The sequence below is a fragment of the Narcine bancroftii genome, chromosome 1 (genome assembly GCF_036971445.1).
Source record: "Narcine bancroftii isolate sNarBan1 chromosome 1, sNarBan1.hap1, whole genome shotgun sequence".
Lineage (NCBI taxonomy): Eukaryota > Metazoa > Chordata > Chondrichthyes > Torpediniformes > Narcinidae > Narcine > Narcine bancroftii.
Window position 1 is genome coordinate 277,757,694 of NC_091469.1, and position 16,226 is coordinate 277,773,919.

General features: G+C 37.0%; 1 protein-coding gene across 8 annotated transcripts in view; it reads left to right on the forward strand.

The window, feature by feature from the left end:
- Positions 1–16,226, forward strand: part of dennd5a (DENN/MADD domain containing 5A) — a 122,320-nt gene that overhangs the window by 55,899 nt on the left and 50,195 nt on the right. For 6 of the 8 annotated variants that reach the window (XM_069900319.1, XM_069900329.1, XM_069900357.1 and 3 more), the window contains 6 exons: positions 653–803; positions 3,419–3,512; positions 5,885–6,016; positions 7,018–7,170; positions 9,446–9,533; positions 10,492–10,573. In XM_069900319.1, the coding sequence (XP_069756420.1) occupies positions 653–803; positions 3,419–3,512; positions 5,885–6,016; positions 7,018–7,170; positions 9,446–9,533; positions 10,492–10,573 (700 nt within the window). The other 2 variants (XM_069900377.1, XM_069900339.1) reach the window with 2 other exon arrangements.

The window sequence follows — 16,226 nt, forward strand, 5'->3', positions numbered from 1 at the left end:
TAGCACATTAGAAGGCCTGACCTATGACCTCATGCCACCTGATTACGCCCAATTAATCTACAACCCCCCTACATTTTGAAGGGTGGGATGAAACTGGAGAAGCCAGAGGAAACCCACACAGACATGGGGTGAAGTACAAACTTCTTACAGACAGCGCCGGATTCAAACTTGGGTCACTGGTGTTGTAACAGCATTGCACTAACTGCTACGCTTACCGTGCTGCCCCATATTCCAGGACATTTTTACCTCTGGTGATCCTCATTTTTAAATGATATCAACAACATAATGTATCCACAGGCGTTGTTGGCATGTTCAGTTGCATGTTGAAAATATGAAAATAATCCTCTGAGAAAACCAATGATCCACTATCTGGCTTGAATAATCTTTTCAAAATGCTGTCATTCACTTTGCTCTAACAAAATGAAAATTTTTGTAGAGAATATTGACATAACAAAAATCTTTTGATAAAATGATTGCATGGTACATCTATTCAGACTCTCAAAATAATTGCCTTGCTTGTGTTATGATTTAATAAAGTGCTACAGGGTTAATTTTCCTCTCATCCATTGGGCAGTAGAAAAACACTTTCTTATGTTAATGCAAACAATGTAAGTATGAAGCATTTTGATGATTGATGATTTCTGTTCTCCAGAAAAGGCGATTGAGCTGAGACTTGCAAAAATTGACCATACTGCAGTTCACCCTCACCTACTAGATATGAAGATTGGCCAGGGAAAGTATGAATCTGGGTTCTTCCCAAAATTACAGTCAGATGTGCTTTCTTCTTCACCAGCCAGTAACAAGTAAGTCTGTCTGATGTCTTCAGCTGCACAGTTACATTATCTGACTTATGTATTCCCATTCTAAATGAGTTTAATTTGTTAGAAATGTAACACAAACACAGATCATAGGAGCCTGAAGTAACCTCACTGTTTATTGAAAAATGTATATACAGTAAAATATGGCACCTATGGGGATAGGTAGATGTTGGATGAACTAACCGTTAGGGAACACCAATTTTTTTTTTTTGTCTGTTGCTCGAGGAAGCCAGTTGCTTGAATTCCGGAAAATGGGGATTTTGTTGTATTTTTGTTATTAATCCATTGATCGATCTGGACAGTTTTATATTTCGTATGTCCAGACTCGCACTCGTCCGTCCGTCCGGACACGCACTCGTCCGTCCGTCCGGACACGCACTCGTCCGTCCGTCCGGACACGCACTCGTCCGTCCGTCCGGACACGCACTCGTCCGTCCGTCCGGACACGCACTCGTCCGTCCGTCCGGACACGCACTCGTCCGTCCGTCCGGACACGCACTCGTCCGTCCGTCCGGACACGCACTCGTCCGTCCGTCCGGACACGCACTCGTCCGTCCGTCCGGACACGCACTCGTCCGTCCGTCCGGACACGCACTCGTCCGTCCGTCCGGACACGCACTCGTCCGTCCGTCCGGACACGCACTCGTCCGTCCGTCCGGACACGCACTCACTCAAGAGATGCATATCATATTCACGGTATGTAAACAACTATTAAATAAATATTATCCTTGAATAATTTGTAGAGTCAGAGGCTTTATATGAACAGTTTATCAGTCGTCCAACATTCTCACTGCTTGTGGGAAGCAGATGTTTCTCAGCCTGGTGGTTCTGGCTCTGATATTCTGTATATTTTTCTTGGTGGGAGTGGCTGGAAGGTGCTGTATGTGGCGTGGTATGGGTCCTCACAGATTTTGCAAGCCCTCTTTAGTCAATGATGCTAGTAAATCACATTTGAAGTGGGGGGTGTGGTGGGAGAAACAGAGATTCCTGTGATCCCCTCTCTTGCCTTGATGTTCCTGTGGTTCCTCTACACTGAAATGCAGCTGGCCTGGATGCTCTTTATGGAGCTTCTTTTTCATGATATTGATAGGTTTTTAGCATCACATTGACTTAGCTTATGTAATAGGAATTAAATTAAAGGAAATAGCAAAGGAAATATATTGTGGATGAAAGCACAAAAATTTCCAAGAATATTTACAAACCAAGGCTCCTATGGATGCTTGGAAGTGAAAGGCATTTGTATTCATAAAGAAATTAAACTGGAGAAGTTAATAAAACTGAAAACTGAAACATCTCAAGGACCCGTGGTCATTTGAAAGACCTGTTGATGGAGATGATAAATGTTCTGGTGGTCATTTTCCAACAGTCCATAGATTCTGTAATGGTTCCTCCAGCTTCTAATTTTGAAAATGTGATGCCACAGTTTTAGAAAAGGAGAAATAAAAGCAGGAATGACAAACCAGTTAGTTTTACATTGGTAGTTGTAAACCTCTGTAGTAAAAGTTGTTGTAATAATAAGCTTGAAAATTAAGAATGTGATCTAAGAAGCAATGTGGATTTATGATCATGTTTAAAGAATCTATTGGAGTTTCTGAGTAGAGCAGATGATGGGAAATGAAGCAATTTGATAAGGGACCAAGTTGGAGTGAATGGAATTGGGGCACGTGCACTAATGCACATGGAGAGCACGTTAACTAATTGAAAACCAAATGCAAAGACTTGTGTCTCTGGTGAAAAAGAGATGGCTGGGACTACAAAAAGGAAATGAACAGCATGATAAAATTTGTGGTGGGGGTCAAATGAAGCTGGAAAAGGGAGAAAAGGTAACATTGAGATTGATGGGTTCCATGGGGCAAGAACAGACTGAACTGAAAGGTCCAGAAGAGCAGGCCAGACCTGCATGTGGATCTGGAGAGAAGATCTGCAAAGGAGGTGAATCTGTTATGGCTGAGTATTCAATGGTAGAATGTTTTCACAAGAAGATCATACCAAGCCAAGATTCAGGACATGGCCTAAGCCTCCTTGATGAAATGCAACCTCATTACTGACTCCCTGGTGTGTCTGGCCCATGACTACTCAAAATGTTGAAGGATCACTCAGGGTAGTATTGGGAACCTCCACACAATGCATTCAGAGCACTCAGGACCCCTGAATGAGTGCCTCATAAACCACCCACTCACCTGCCCTATCAGATACCTCCACATTGGAACCCACAAAACCCAAGCCATCCTGAGAAACTAGCCAACAACAAGACATGGTTATTGCAAAAATAAAGTAAAAGAAAACCTAAGGTTTAGTTTTCCAAAAATTCTTTCACTTATGTGTTGTCAAAATTTAGGAGTAATGTTAGTGATTGTAGGCTACAAGTTCAAAAGTTAAATTTCTTGGACAGTTAGACTAAGCAGGTGAAGTAGAAAATCTGAAAAGATTAAAATTCCCTGCAAATTTGCAATTAAAAGTTTCAGTGAACATCAGATGCCAGAGGAAACATCTGGATGGAACAATAAAAAAATTTGCTCAACATTTTCTGCATTGATTTTAATTATTTATGCAATATGTGTCTTTTGGCATTCTTAGAATATGTTTAATCTTTTTTTCAGGTGGGTGAAGAGGAGTGCCCCAGCACAATGGAGGCGAAAGGACCGTCAAAAACAGCACACGGAACACCTCCATCTGGATAATGATCAAAGGGAGGTCAGTCTTTTCCTTTGTAGCTTTTGCTCATTCTGTGCACTCATAATGTAAGTGGAATTGCTTCTGGGGATTGTGGCAGAAGTAAATGATATGTCTGAGATAATTTTCATGAGATATTTCAACTGCATGGATTTTCTCTGCTTCGTTCTCCTCAACCCCCATCCCAACCTGCAATGGTAATGCTCAAAATAAATTTGTGCAATCCTACGAGAATAAAAAAATATTGAATGTTATCACATTCAACAGTCTTGCCTGATATTAATATTCACGTAATAGGACTGAGAGTGCAATTTTACATTCATTCATATCCAAACAAATTAAAAAATGTGCATTCAATTGTTTAGTTTGTGGAAAATTATAAGAACTATGTTCATTGATGAATGTTGGTTTTAAGATATCTTAATGGCTCTTTTGGCACTTTGAAGAGGAAGTTGCATATGGGGAAGATTTCAAAAATAATCATCAAAATTGTTGCTGAAATTTTGATATTTTGGAGATAGTTTTTTTTAAACAAAATCATTCCAATATGATTTTTGAAATGCAATTCTGGGACATAATTTTTGCCATTAATTAATGTTATATTACAAGTGTGTATTATCAAAAATATTTGGAATTTACTATTTTACTGTAATTTAAACCTTTTTAAATCCAATTCACCATTTGTCTACTTCTCATTTCTTTTGTTTTTTTTTCTTTTCAAGTTATTTTTTATTAAATTTGGTTGGAAAAGAAAGCAAATATATAATAAATCAATTGCATTGAGACTATTTCACATTTAGGATAATAGCATATTCTATAGTGACAATAGTACTTAAATCCCAATCCAATATGTATTTCTACATAGAGTTGTATAACAAAAAAAATCTAACCCATTGCCAGTAAGTAGTGGTAACATCAAGCAATGGACTCGGGAGATCAGAACAAAGCACGCCCAATAACAACCCTCATCGCACCTAATTAGTCCAATTGTGAAAGTAAGCCATAACCAGGTCCTATCAAAGGAAATCTTGATTTTTGCGACATTATGCCTAATTTTCTCCAAATTTAAGAAGGACAGAATGTCTAATGGCCATTGTCTGTGAGTGGGTAGGAATTCCTCTTTCCATTTTAACAATATTGCTCTTCTTGCTAGTCAAGTGGAGAAGGCTGAAACCAGACTTTGATTAGAGGATAGTTTTATGTTTATATATCTGGAAAAGCCAAACATTGTAATGGCCGGACATGGATCCAAATTAATCCCAAAAATGGTCAAAAAAAAATTCTAAAATTATCAGTCCAATATTTTTGCAATTTAGGGCATGACCAAAACGTGTATCAAAGACGTGTTGTAAATTTTGCATGTATCTCAGAGTGAGTTGATATCTTGATAAATTTGAGCAAGTTTAACTTTGGAAAAATGAGTTTGATGCACCACTTTGAACTGGATCAGACTGTGCCCATCGCACAGTGATAAATCATAATTCAAGCCCAAAATTGATGATTAATCTTTGACTATGATTGGTTGTATTTTAATTTGGTTAAAATGAATCTTTTTACCAAACTTTTATATTTATTCAAATCACTACCAATATTTAATTCTAAGTCCTTTTTTGATACATTGGAATCAATCATTATGTCATATTTATGGCAAAAACAGAAACCTAGACTGAATAAAAGATATCTCGAGAATACAAGAAATAATGGGGGGGCTAGCGTTACCAATTTTAGATTCTATTACTGGGTCATGAACATGAGGAATATGTTACTGCTGTTGCAATGTGAAAAGACAGCTGACTGCCCTAACTGGATTGGAACAGAATTGAAATCCCTTAAAAACACTTCTTTATGGGTAGTATTAGGTTCACTTATATCTCTCCCTATTCAAAAATGGACAAAGAACTTAATAATGATGCATAGCTTGAAGATTTGGAGTCAAGTTAGAAAATGTTTTGCAATTACACGATTTACAAGCACAAGTCCTATCCTATCTAATCATTTATTTCAACCTGCTATTTTAGATTCAGGTTTTCAAGAATGGAATCTTTCAGGAATTAAAAAGTTTTAAGGATCTTTTTATACAGCAAAACTTCATATCTCTACAACAATTGATGATCAAATTTAATCTATCAAATAGTATTATCAAATTTGACATTTTGTTTATTTCATGCTTTCAACATTTCCAATCCTTCCAGATCCAAATTTTATTGATGAACTTTTTGAATTACAATTCGATCATAAAGGTATAATATCTGCTCTATATTATAAATATGAAAACTGAATGGGAGAATGATCACTTCTTAAGTCTTTAAAACCCTCTTTTCCTATATTTAGATCTGTTCAGTTACCACATAGCAAGCTGCTGATTTTTGCCGTGTTTTCATGTTTGATTGCAGAAATACATGCAGGAAGCTCGGAATCTTGGCACAGGCATGCGTCAGCCAAAGCTGTCCAACCTCTCTCCATCAGTAATTGCACACACCAACTGGAAGTTTGTTGAGGGCCTGCTGAAGGAATGTCGTAATAAAGTACATGCACGTTTGTTGATAATATTCTCCCCTTATCTCTAGAATACACTGACTGTGTCTTGGGAAGCAGTAAACGTTTTAGGACTTCTCCCAAGTTCAAGTTCTGCCATGCTAATGTGAAGTACAAATGTTATTAGATTGACTTTTGTAGCTCAGTTTTTGTAGTCCATGTCTTTGCATGTATTTCAATAGCAGTAGAAGTAGAAAGCATGAACCTGTCCTCCTCTCCAGTCTGGTTGTAGTTAAAATTAGTTGTGTTCTGTACTGAAACAGGGAAGTCTGCAGATGCTGTGATTGTAGTAAACACTCAAAGATTCTGGAAAAACTCAGCAGGTCCTGCTGCATCCATAAGACTCAGCCCTGTAACGTTGGTTATGTATCTTGAATTTCTCCAGCGCTTTTGTGTATTTACTATTTTCCTGTTCAAAGTGTTAACACAGCACATTGATCAAAACAAGAATCTTTCATCTATGTCTAAACCAATAACCTGTCAAACTACGGAAAATTAAAAATGTAAAATGGAGGGGGGCAATCGTCCCTCAAGTGAACGCCAGCGTTCAGTCAGAGCACGGTTGATTCACGTTTGGCTTCAACATTTTTGCTCTTTATTCCCTTTATAGTTCAAATGTTTGTCTGTCTCTGCAGCCCTGTGGTATAGAGAATTCCGAAGATTCCTAATGCTCTGAGAGAAGAAATTCCTCATTAAATGGATGACTCATTCAGAAAGTATCCCCCTTCATTCTGCATGACCCCTTGTCCTCTGTTTCCACACTCAATTTCCCTCTGATCTTGTATTCTTCATCAACGTCACCTCTTGTTCTTCTAAAATCCAACTTGCTAAGATTTTGTATCATCGACAAATCTTGTTGCATCAGCTCAGTCCCCTTATCCAAGTCATTGAGTGTAGCTTGCAAATAGTTGGTTATAAGTTCTATTTTTTCCAAGTTGTGCAGGTTTATTTTTGGACGTGATTATCGATCAATCTAACGTCTCTGTTGCAGACTAAGCGCATGTTGGTAGAGAAAATGGGGCGTGAAGCTGTAGAACTGGGTCATGGTGAGGTGACGCTCACAGGAGTAGAGGAGAATACGTTAATTGCCAGCCTCTGTGATTTACTGGAGAGAATATGGAGTCATGGACTACAGGTCAAACAAGTAAGTAACTGAGACTTGGCTGGGAAGTCATTTACTCTACCATTTAGTCATGTGGCTGGATCAGAATTACCCTCATACACAGAATAATGCTTGATTCCATTTAAGATATATAGCAGACCTTTCCTGACATTGCTTCTAGTAGTTGAAAAGATGCCTTGATTTGTGCCAATTGTAGTTATGTTAGAGCAAATTTAGAAAACCAGAATGGTTGAAAAAGTGAATACCATTTTTCTGTTGCAGAATTTTACTATTTTTACTGATGTTTTGAGTTGACTGCTGAGGCTTTGTTCATTTTGTGGAAACCATAAATGAACTGGGCATGTTGTTCTCCCTTCACCTGAATGTTTATATTTTCTCCCCAACAGCCATAAATTTGGAATAGACAGCAGGCAGTAAGCAGTTGGACTGAGATGCAATGAAAGGGTGAAAATAGAGCTGCACACACTGGAAAATGCAGGCTCTGGCCAAAAAGTGCTTTGACATCTGGTTGTGCTATATCTCCAAATTTACTGTCGAAACAGCTGAAAGACTTGTCCATGGATGTTTCTGTCTTTCTTGCACAAGCATTTGATGACGGTTTCATTTTTTTTGGGAAAATTTTATTTATAGTTTTATAGACTTGTATTAGCCAGGGGGAACAATTCTATCCTTTTACAGGTTATTGTTTGTTGAGTCCTGTCTTTTTCCACTTCAACCCTCCCCCTCCCCACATCCTTCACCCTCCCTCCAAATAAAAGCATAAAATCAATTATTAAAAATAACAATAAAAACACATGAGGAAAAAAAGGAGGGGATTGATTACTGTTTCTTTAAAAAAAAATCACACTTGCAAAATAATTATAAAATTTTAAATATTCAATGCAAACACTCAAACTTTTAAATACTTCCAAATTAACTCAACTTGAATTTCAATGACCTGAAACTTGCCTATTTCTCTTGTACATCCTCAGTGAAATGTTAGTTTTTGGCTCTAATTCCGATTGTAAATCTGGCTCTTCCTTTCAAAGATTTTCAATGTCGTGGGACTATGTTATTTCTTCAATCTTCTCAGCAAAGCAACTATTAGAAAATCTCTGCATCTTGGAAAAGAAGACATTGGATCTGAGTTGATCAGTTTGACCAATGTTAAATATGATTTGATATGCTTTTTAAAAAATAATTATAGACATGGAAGTGTTCAACATTCAAGACTTGATTCTTTTTATTGTCATGCAATACCACAAAAAATACAAAAGAATCAGAATTAGAGCCAGAATCAAGTTTGTTGTCAAGAACAAGTTGTTTTGCAGCAGCAGAATGGTGCCAAACAAGGTGCAAAAATTACTTTAAAATTATAATTCCGTAAATGCAAGCTTTAAATAAAAAAATAAATGTACAAAAAGAGAAAAAGTGAGATGGTGTCCATGGGTTCGTTGTCTGTTCAGAAATCTGATGGCAGAGGGAAAGAAGCTGTTTTTGTCATGTTGAGTATGTGTCTACAGGCCCCTGTACCTCCTTTCTGATGGTAGCCTTGAGAAAAAAGTATGACCTAGGTGGTGATAAGTATTGTTGCAGAATGATGCAGTCCTCTCTGATAGGGTGTTTCAGTCTTTCCTTTGGCTTATCCCTTCTACTTAATGGGATACTTTGAGACAGGAATTGTTAAAATTGCCCTCTGTCACCTGGACAATGCATGTAATGTTGAGCAGTCCTTGGTCAATGGTTTGTAGCTATTGAATGAGTACTTGGATATAACAGCAGATTGCATTTATTAATTTCCTCATTATTTCCACATACTGACGAGGCCCTTTTCATCCAGCAAAAGATTAATGTTTTTTTCTGTTAAACAAATCACTTTGAAAAGTGCTGTTTTGGTCCTCAAATGATGTTTCCATTTAATGTGAAGTTTTGAACCTTCTGTTAAGATGATCAATATGCAAACCCAGCTCATTGCTTTGTGTACCACTGTCCAATTAAAATCTTTCTGGTTATTTTGCTATTAGCTATGCCGCAATTAATATTTGTTCCTATTTTATAATTTTATTTGAAATCTGAGTTGGTTAAATGCTGTGCTCAACATACTTAATATCTGTTCATGTAGTTTAAATATGTGGCATTTAACCTCAAGTCAGCAAATTTCCTGCACTGGTGAGCAGGAAATGAAATGTATCACATTAGTCCACCACCAAAAATGTATTCAAGTTATAGGGTCAGACTTTTTCCCACCAACCTTGCTGAATTAAATGCACTGTATGAATGCCAAATGTTACATGTCCACCCTATAATTTTCTGATAGGGTAAGTCAGCCCTCTGGTCCCATCTATTGCATTACCAAGAGAATAAGGAAAAAAAGGAAGCTTTACTCGGAACCACCAGCAGCCCAGGTAGGGTGTTTTCAAATCTTTGACTACATATGTATTTTGCCAGAGTAAATTTGTGGATTGTTGCATCCAGGGAACTCTAGAATAATTAAGTGGCATTTCTCTTGGTGAATAAATAAAGATAAATCAAATGGTGTCCTTCACCATCTAAAAAGAAAAATGTGAATAAATGTATCAAATGATATCTTTGTTTCCTTTGAGTAAGGACAATAGGATTCCTCCAATTTAAAAAAATGTGTCGGTGAATGAGAAGGCATTTTTAGGACAATCTAATGACTGCTAATCTTCAAAGAAGAAGAGCCTTCAGTCCTCAGAAATTACAGCACAGAAACAGGCCCTTCGGCCCAATTTGCTGACCAAGTTATCTATCCAAGCTAGTTCCAGAGCCTGTGTTTGGCCCCTGTTCCTCCAAAACTTTTTTTATGTACCTATCAAAATATATTTCAAGTTTTCGTCACAAGATGCGTTGTTCAGTGAGAAGGGTTCTTCAGCGATCAGACTAACAGATTATCTCTAACATTACATGCACATAAACGGCACCATTTACAGAGTATAGGATCACACCAAAGAGGAAAATGAATTAGCATTAAACAAGGGCAGTGTGATTCAGCAATCTGAAGGCTGCTGCAAAGAAACTGTCAGCCTGTTGGTGTGTGTTTTCACTCTTCAATTTTCTCCCGATGGCGAGCGGGACAATGGACTGTGGGTCTGGGATTTTTGGGTCTTTCAATACATTGGCTGCTTTTCCCAGGCAGTGGGAGATGTAGATGGAGTTCATTAAACATTCTCCTCACAATCTCCAGGCTTGGTATTTGAATTCTTAATATAGTCACTACATTACCATACCCACTGCCATAAATCCATATGGCTAGGACCAACTGACTTGGGATGTGTATTGTTGAAATGAAGCTCTTGATATGTTAATATTTTAAATGATTTTTAAAAATTTTATTATCCAAAGGGTTCATCCAGGATCAAGAGAGGAAGAAATTTGATGGCTCTGGCATGCCTCCCTTAAAGATTTCACTCATTCAGGACATGAGGTGTGTACATTATCCTCGCCTGCCAATTAATTTATTAAAAATCAGGATTAAGCAATATTATAGTGTCAACTCTGTCACTTTAGCACACCCTGTCTGTAATGACAACTGAGTATGACCATTCCAATCCCATTTGTAGCGGTTGACCTACCCTGTAGCTTCATTTCGATATTTTTCTTTCTTGAACTATATCTTTCAGTGAAGGTTAATATTTTGTCATGTACTGTCAGTTCCAGCATTTCTCTTACCATGTACTGGTTGGTATAATGTGTCCTAGAGGAGGAAAAAAAATGTAGAACTCTTGGAATAGATTTTGTAGAAAATAGACCAAGTTCACTGATAGGCCAGATATTTTGAAATCAAAGCTGTATCAAATAAGGAAGCCTTACAATGCCATCTAATGGGCAGTTGTGTCTGAAGGATTGAATTTGAGGAAAAGAAATAGTTGCTTTTTGGATTGTTAAATAAACAAAACTGATTGTAACAAGATATCATTTTGTCATTTATATTTCCTAATCCTTTCAATGTTTTTGTTGATATGCCTGATTTTATTCATATATTAATATATATTTTTTATATATTACAGAGATAGAGATTACAGAGATAGAGATATTACACGATATGTATAGGACATCCACATTTGTCCGGAATTAAAAAATTTATTTGGATAATTGAGGATTTTGGAGAATCCGATTTTAGATTTTGGGTGTGGGTGTGTGTTTGTGTGGGTGTCCCCTACTTAACGACCTATGCGACTTATGGCCATACGTATATACAATCTTAAAAAAACCTGTATACATTAAAAAAAAATGTAAATATAAAAATTACGCTTGGTTGTATGTCCACCAGTGCTAATGTCTGCGAGCGTATGATAGTGACTGTCAGACGATATCCTAGCTTCGTGTACATCACAGCACCTCTCTTCATTCTCGCTCTCAGTTGCCATTCGGTAAGCAACTTTATTCAAGTAAATCTAATGAATTTTCATGCTGGATTATACCACAGCCTTTGATCATATGTATTAATATAGGATTATCTGTCTTTTTTTGTTATTGACAACACTTTCATTTAAAGAAATCTGGCTTGTGCTGACAAATAATACTTTCTAAAATATGGTAGCGCAAGTCCTTCCATCTTATAATCCCACGTTAATTTTTCTAGCAAAATTCTCAGAGCCTTATTATTCCATATGAATTGCCTGATACAATTATTTAATAATTTAAAGAAATATTTCCACAAACAAATGGATAGCGATTGAAAAAGGTAGTGTCATCTTGCATCACTTTCATTTTGACTCAGTTAACCCTTCCAATCAAAGCAATTGGCAAATCTTTCCATTTCTGCAAATTCTTCCCCAACAGGGGAATATAATTTAATTTCTACAAATGTTGTAGGTTATTATCAATCATGATTCCTAAGTATTTAATTCCATCTACTTTCCATTGAAATCGACTTCCTCTTTGATATCTTTCATAATTAAAGTTCGTGAATGGAATTATCTCACTTTTATCCGTATTAATTTTATAACACGATACTCTTCCATATTTTTCTAGTGTTGTTTGCAATTTCTCCAGACTCAGCCAGATCAGATAAATTTAACAGCACATCATCAACAAATAGGCTGATTTTATGTTCTTCTTGTCCCACTTAGAAGCCTTTATCTGGATTTCTCCTTATAATCTCTTCCAGCAGTTCAATCGCAAGAATGAAAAGTGCTGGGGACAGAGGTCACTCCTGTCTACTCGATCTACTCAGAGGGAAAACCACTGACGTTGACTTTTAGTTATAATCTTGGCTTGTGGTTTATGATAAATTTTTAAAATCAAATTTATAAATATTCTATCTATTCCAAATTTCTCCAACATTATAAATAAAAAAGGCCATTCTAAGCGGTTGAATGCCTTTTCTGCATTGAGGGAGAATTCAATTTTGATTTAGCCACATGTATGATATTGACTAGCCTACCCAGACTATTTGAAGAGTGTCTTCCTTTAACAAATCCCACGTGATCCGTATATATCAATTTAGGTAAATATTTTCCCAGTCTATTGGCTAATGCCTTCGCTAATCAGCATTCAAAAGCAAGATAGGTCAATATGATGAGGTTTTTAATGGGTCCCTTTTTTTGGCAACACTCTAATAATAGCTGTTGAAAAAGAGTTTGGGAGAGTCTGAGTCTCCACCACCCGGTCTAGCACTTCTATTATGAGAGATATCAACAAATCTTTAAATTGTCTATAGAACTTGGGCAGAAATCCATCCTCCCCCAAAGACATTGGCCTGCAGAGTGTTCCGAGCCTTCTCAATTTCTTCTCTTGTTTAACTCCGTCTGTTCTCTCACCTCTAGTTTTGGAAGCTCAACTTTTGTTAGGAGCTCATCCATCTCATTATAATCTAATAAACCTGATTTATATAATTTTGCATAGTATTGTCTAAAATATCATTAATTTTTTTTGGTTGTACATTAAAATATCAGCTTCTGTTTTAATTGCATTTATCGTCCTCTGACTCTTCTGACTTCACTTGCCAGGTCAAGACCTTGTGTGCTAGTTCTCCTAATTCATAATATTTTTGCTTAGTTTTTAAAATAATTTTTTCCATTTTATTCATTTGTAATGTTACATCTCAATTTTTTATTCTCTAAGAGTATATTTTTCTTGTAAGCCCATTCAGGACATTTTTAAAAGCAGTTCTGTTATCTTTCTCCAAACCATCCAATTCTACATTATGTTCTCTTTTAAGATTTTTTTGTATAAGAAATAATTTGCCTGCTCAGATTAGCTTTAAGCGAATCCCATATCAAAAAGAGAGATTTGTCTCACAAAATAATTCTATGCGTCTCCTATTAATCTCACAGAAGTATGTCCTTTTTTTAACAATGGCATTAGACACCATCTGTACACGTTTTTGTTTTCCACTACCACAATAGTTGAGGACAATGGTGAGTGGTCTGACAGTAGCCTCGCCAAGTATTCCATTTTTACCACTCTGCTTTTTAACTGTGCAGACATTAAAAATAAATCAGTCCTTGAATGTTAGTCCTGGACCCTTGAGTAGAATGAGTAGTCTCTCTCTGTGGGATTGAGCTACCTCAAGATATCAATCAGATTTAAATCTTTCATAAATGATAGTGTTGCTTTTGTGGCCTTCACTCTCATTACCGTTATCGTTGATTTATCCAATATTGGATCTAGAGAGAAATTAAAATTCCCCCAACCAATATATTTTGTCTACCATATGCCACTTTTAAAAAGCTATCTTTCATAAAGGCTTCATAGTCATAATTTGGAACATAAATGTTCAGGATTCTGCATAAATTTTACCATGTATCATTACAAGCCTGGCTTGGTCAAATAATATATCTTCTACTATTATTGGTACATTAAAATTGCTGCCGCTTTCACCTTTGAACTGAAAGACGATATTACTTGCCCCACCCATCCTCTTTTAGCATGTCCTAATTTAGTAAAGTGCAGTTTTCCTGCAGGAAGCACATCCACGTAATTTTTTTCAGTGTGCCAGGACCCTTTTCTTTTTCACCGTCCCAAGTAGGAACAGGAGTAGGCCAAAAATGGCCCATCGAGCCTGCTCCGCCATTCAATACAATATGGCTGATCTAATTTATGACCTAACTCCACCTACCTGCCTTCTCCCCATATCCCCTAATTCCTCTATCATGTATCATTCTATCCATACCAGATTTTAGACAAATATTGTTCAGCAGTAAAACCTTTTTGATTCAAATAATACAGTGATCTTTCCCCTTTAAAAAAAAACATATATAGTGCCCCTGCTCTGATGGTGATGTAAAAATCCTGGAAACCTGCAAAAATAGCCTGTGGAATCTTTTGAGAAAGAAGAGCCCCTTCCTTTAGCGTCATCTTGCAAAATTGCTCCTCTCCCAGTGCCATTATCCCCCCTTAAACTGGTATCTCCACCCTGCTACTATTTTTTAACAAGTTCTTGCTCTTTCTTGAGCTCTCCATGAAAATTTCCATAACATTTAACAATAAATGCAAGACTGCTTTTAAAAAAAAAAAAGCACATTTTACTTGGTCCCATTGTAAACATTCTTCTTAATCTTCTTGTTTAATATCTTTAATCTTTTCATAATCTTCTTCAATTCTTCCACTTCTTTAGTCTTAATAAAACGTTGATTGTCATCTGTTGATTAGACCCTCAGAGACGCAGGATATGTCATCAAGTATTTTATGTTTTTGACCACAATTTTGCCTTTTTTACATTGTCGAAATCCTTCTTTGCTTCACCAAAGTTGGGTGAAAATCTTGAAAAAAAAATAACACCTTTCCACTGTCGATCTCAAGCAGGCCATTGTGTTGCTTGCAGTAATCAAATGGTGTTCCCAAAACCATTTCCCATTCCCATCAACTCAAAAGTCTCACCAGAACTGCATGTGGTTGCTGCTTGTCAGATCATCTGGGTCTGAGGGTCTGATGAGCACTTCTAGTTGTAGTTTTCCATTGAATTTATTTTCTTCCAACACTTGTGGGATCCAAGTTTCAAAGCAGCTCACTGGATCTCTTCCTTCAAACTAATTATTGTATCTGCTGAAATTCTCCATGTCGTTGATCTTATCCAGCGTACCTTGTTTATCCAAGTCCCATTTCTTCATGTCTTCTATCAAAGCTTTCAAGTTCTACCAAATCAACTTCTACTTGGCCCATTTGTTTCATTTAATCATCAATTGTCTTTTTAAATTCAATCATCTTCTCTGACATGTCTCTCATTGCAGTTTCAATGCTCATGAAACGATTGCATAAGGTCTCCTTCTTGTCCAGGATTATATTCAGGTCTCGCACCGACTCCCCAGCACTGCTAGACTTGGTCGGTCCCAAGATTGCTCTTGTGCCACTCTCTTTCGGGCTTTCACTCAATGTTCCTGGTTGATTTGGTATCTCTTCCGATTTTGTTTTTTGCTGTCTTGGCTTCTTAATGTTTATTCACCCACAGTAAAAAAAGAAAGAAAAAAATTAAAAAATTCTTAATTTTACTTTTAAACTGTCTTTTTAAACTCTTCACAGAGAGCTTATCGAAGACACGTCTGTCTAGCTCCTTTGTAAGGCCATGCCCCTCGCTGACTTTCATGTTTGAGCCAGGTTCATGAACGTCTGTGAACCATTTACTGCTATAAAGCAGTTAAACCCATTCTGTTGCTGCTGCTTCCACAATGAGTAGTCACATTTTTTGGGTGTAATCACAAATGTAAACCCTCTTGCCACCCACCAAATTAGCTTTAATATGAATGTCCTATCTCCAGATGTTGGAATACATCTGGGGGCAGGAGTCAAACCTGGGACTTATTTCTTCCGAAGGAGTCATGGCAGCCTGACATTTTACATCAAGTGTGCTTATGCAATTAAAATGTATTTGTTCTCCTCCCATGCTGCCTGGCCCACTGATTATTTCTTGCATGTTTCCCTCATTAATCAATGCTACTGAAAAAGCAGCACGATGTGTGAGGCTGCTTCAATGTTTCATCTAATTCATTGGCTATTTCTACAATCCAGCCCAGCCCCCACCCCTTTAAAGTTATTTGGCAGTATATTGCGTTGGGGAATTCCTGAAGATTTTTGTGCTAAACATGATCAGATATAGAATGGCAACAGGCAATATTGACAACCATTGAACCCGTTGG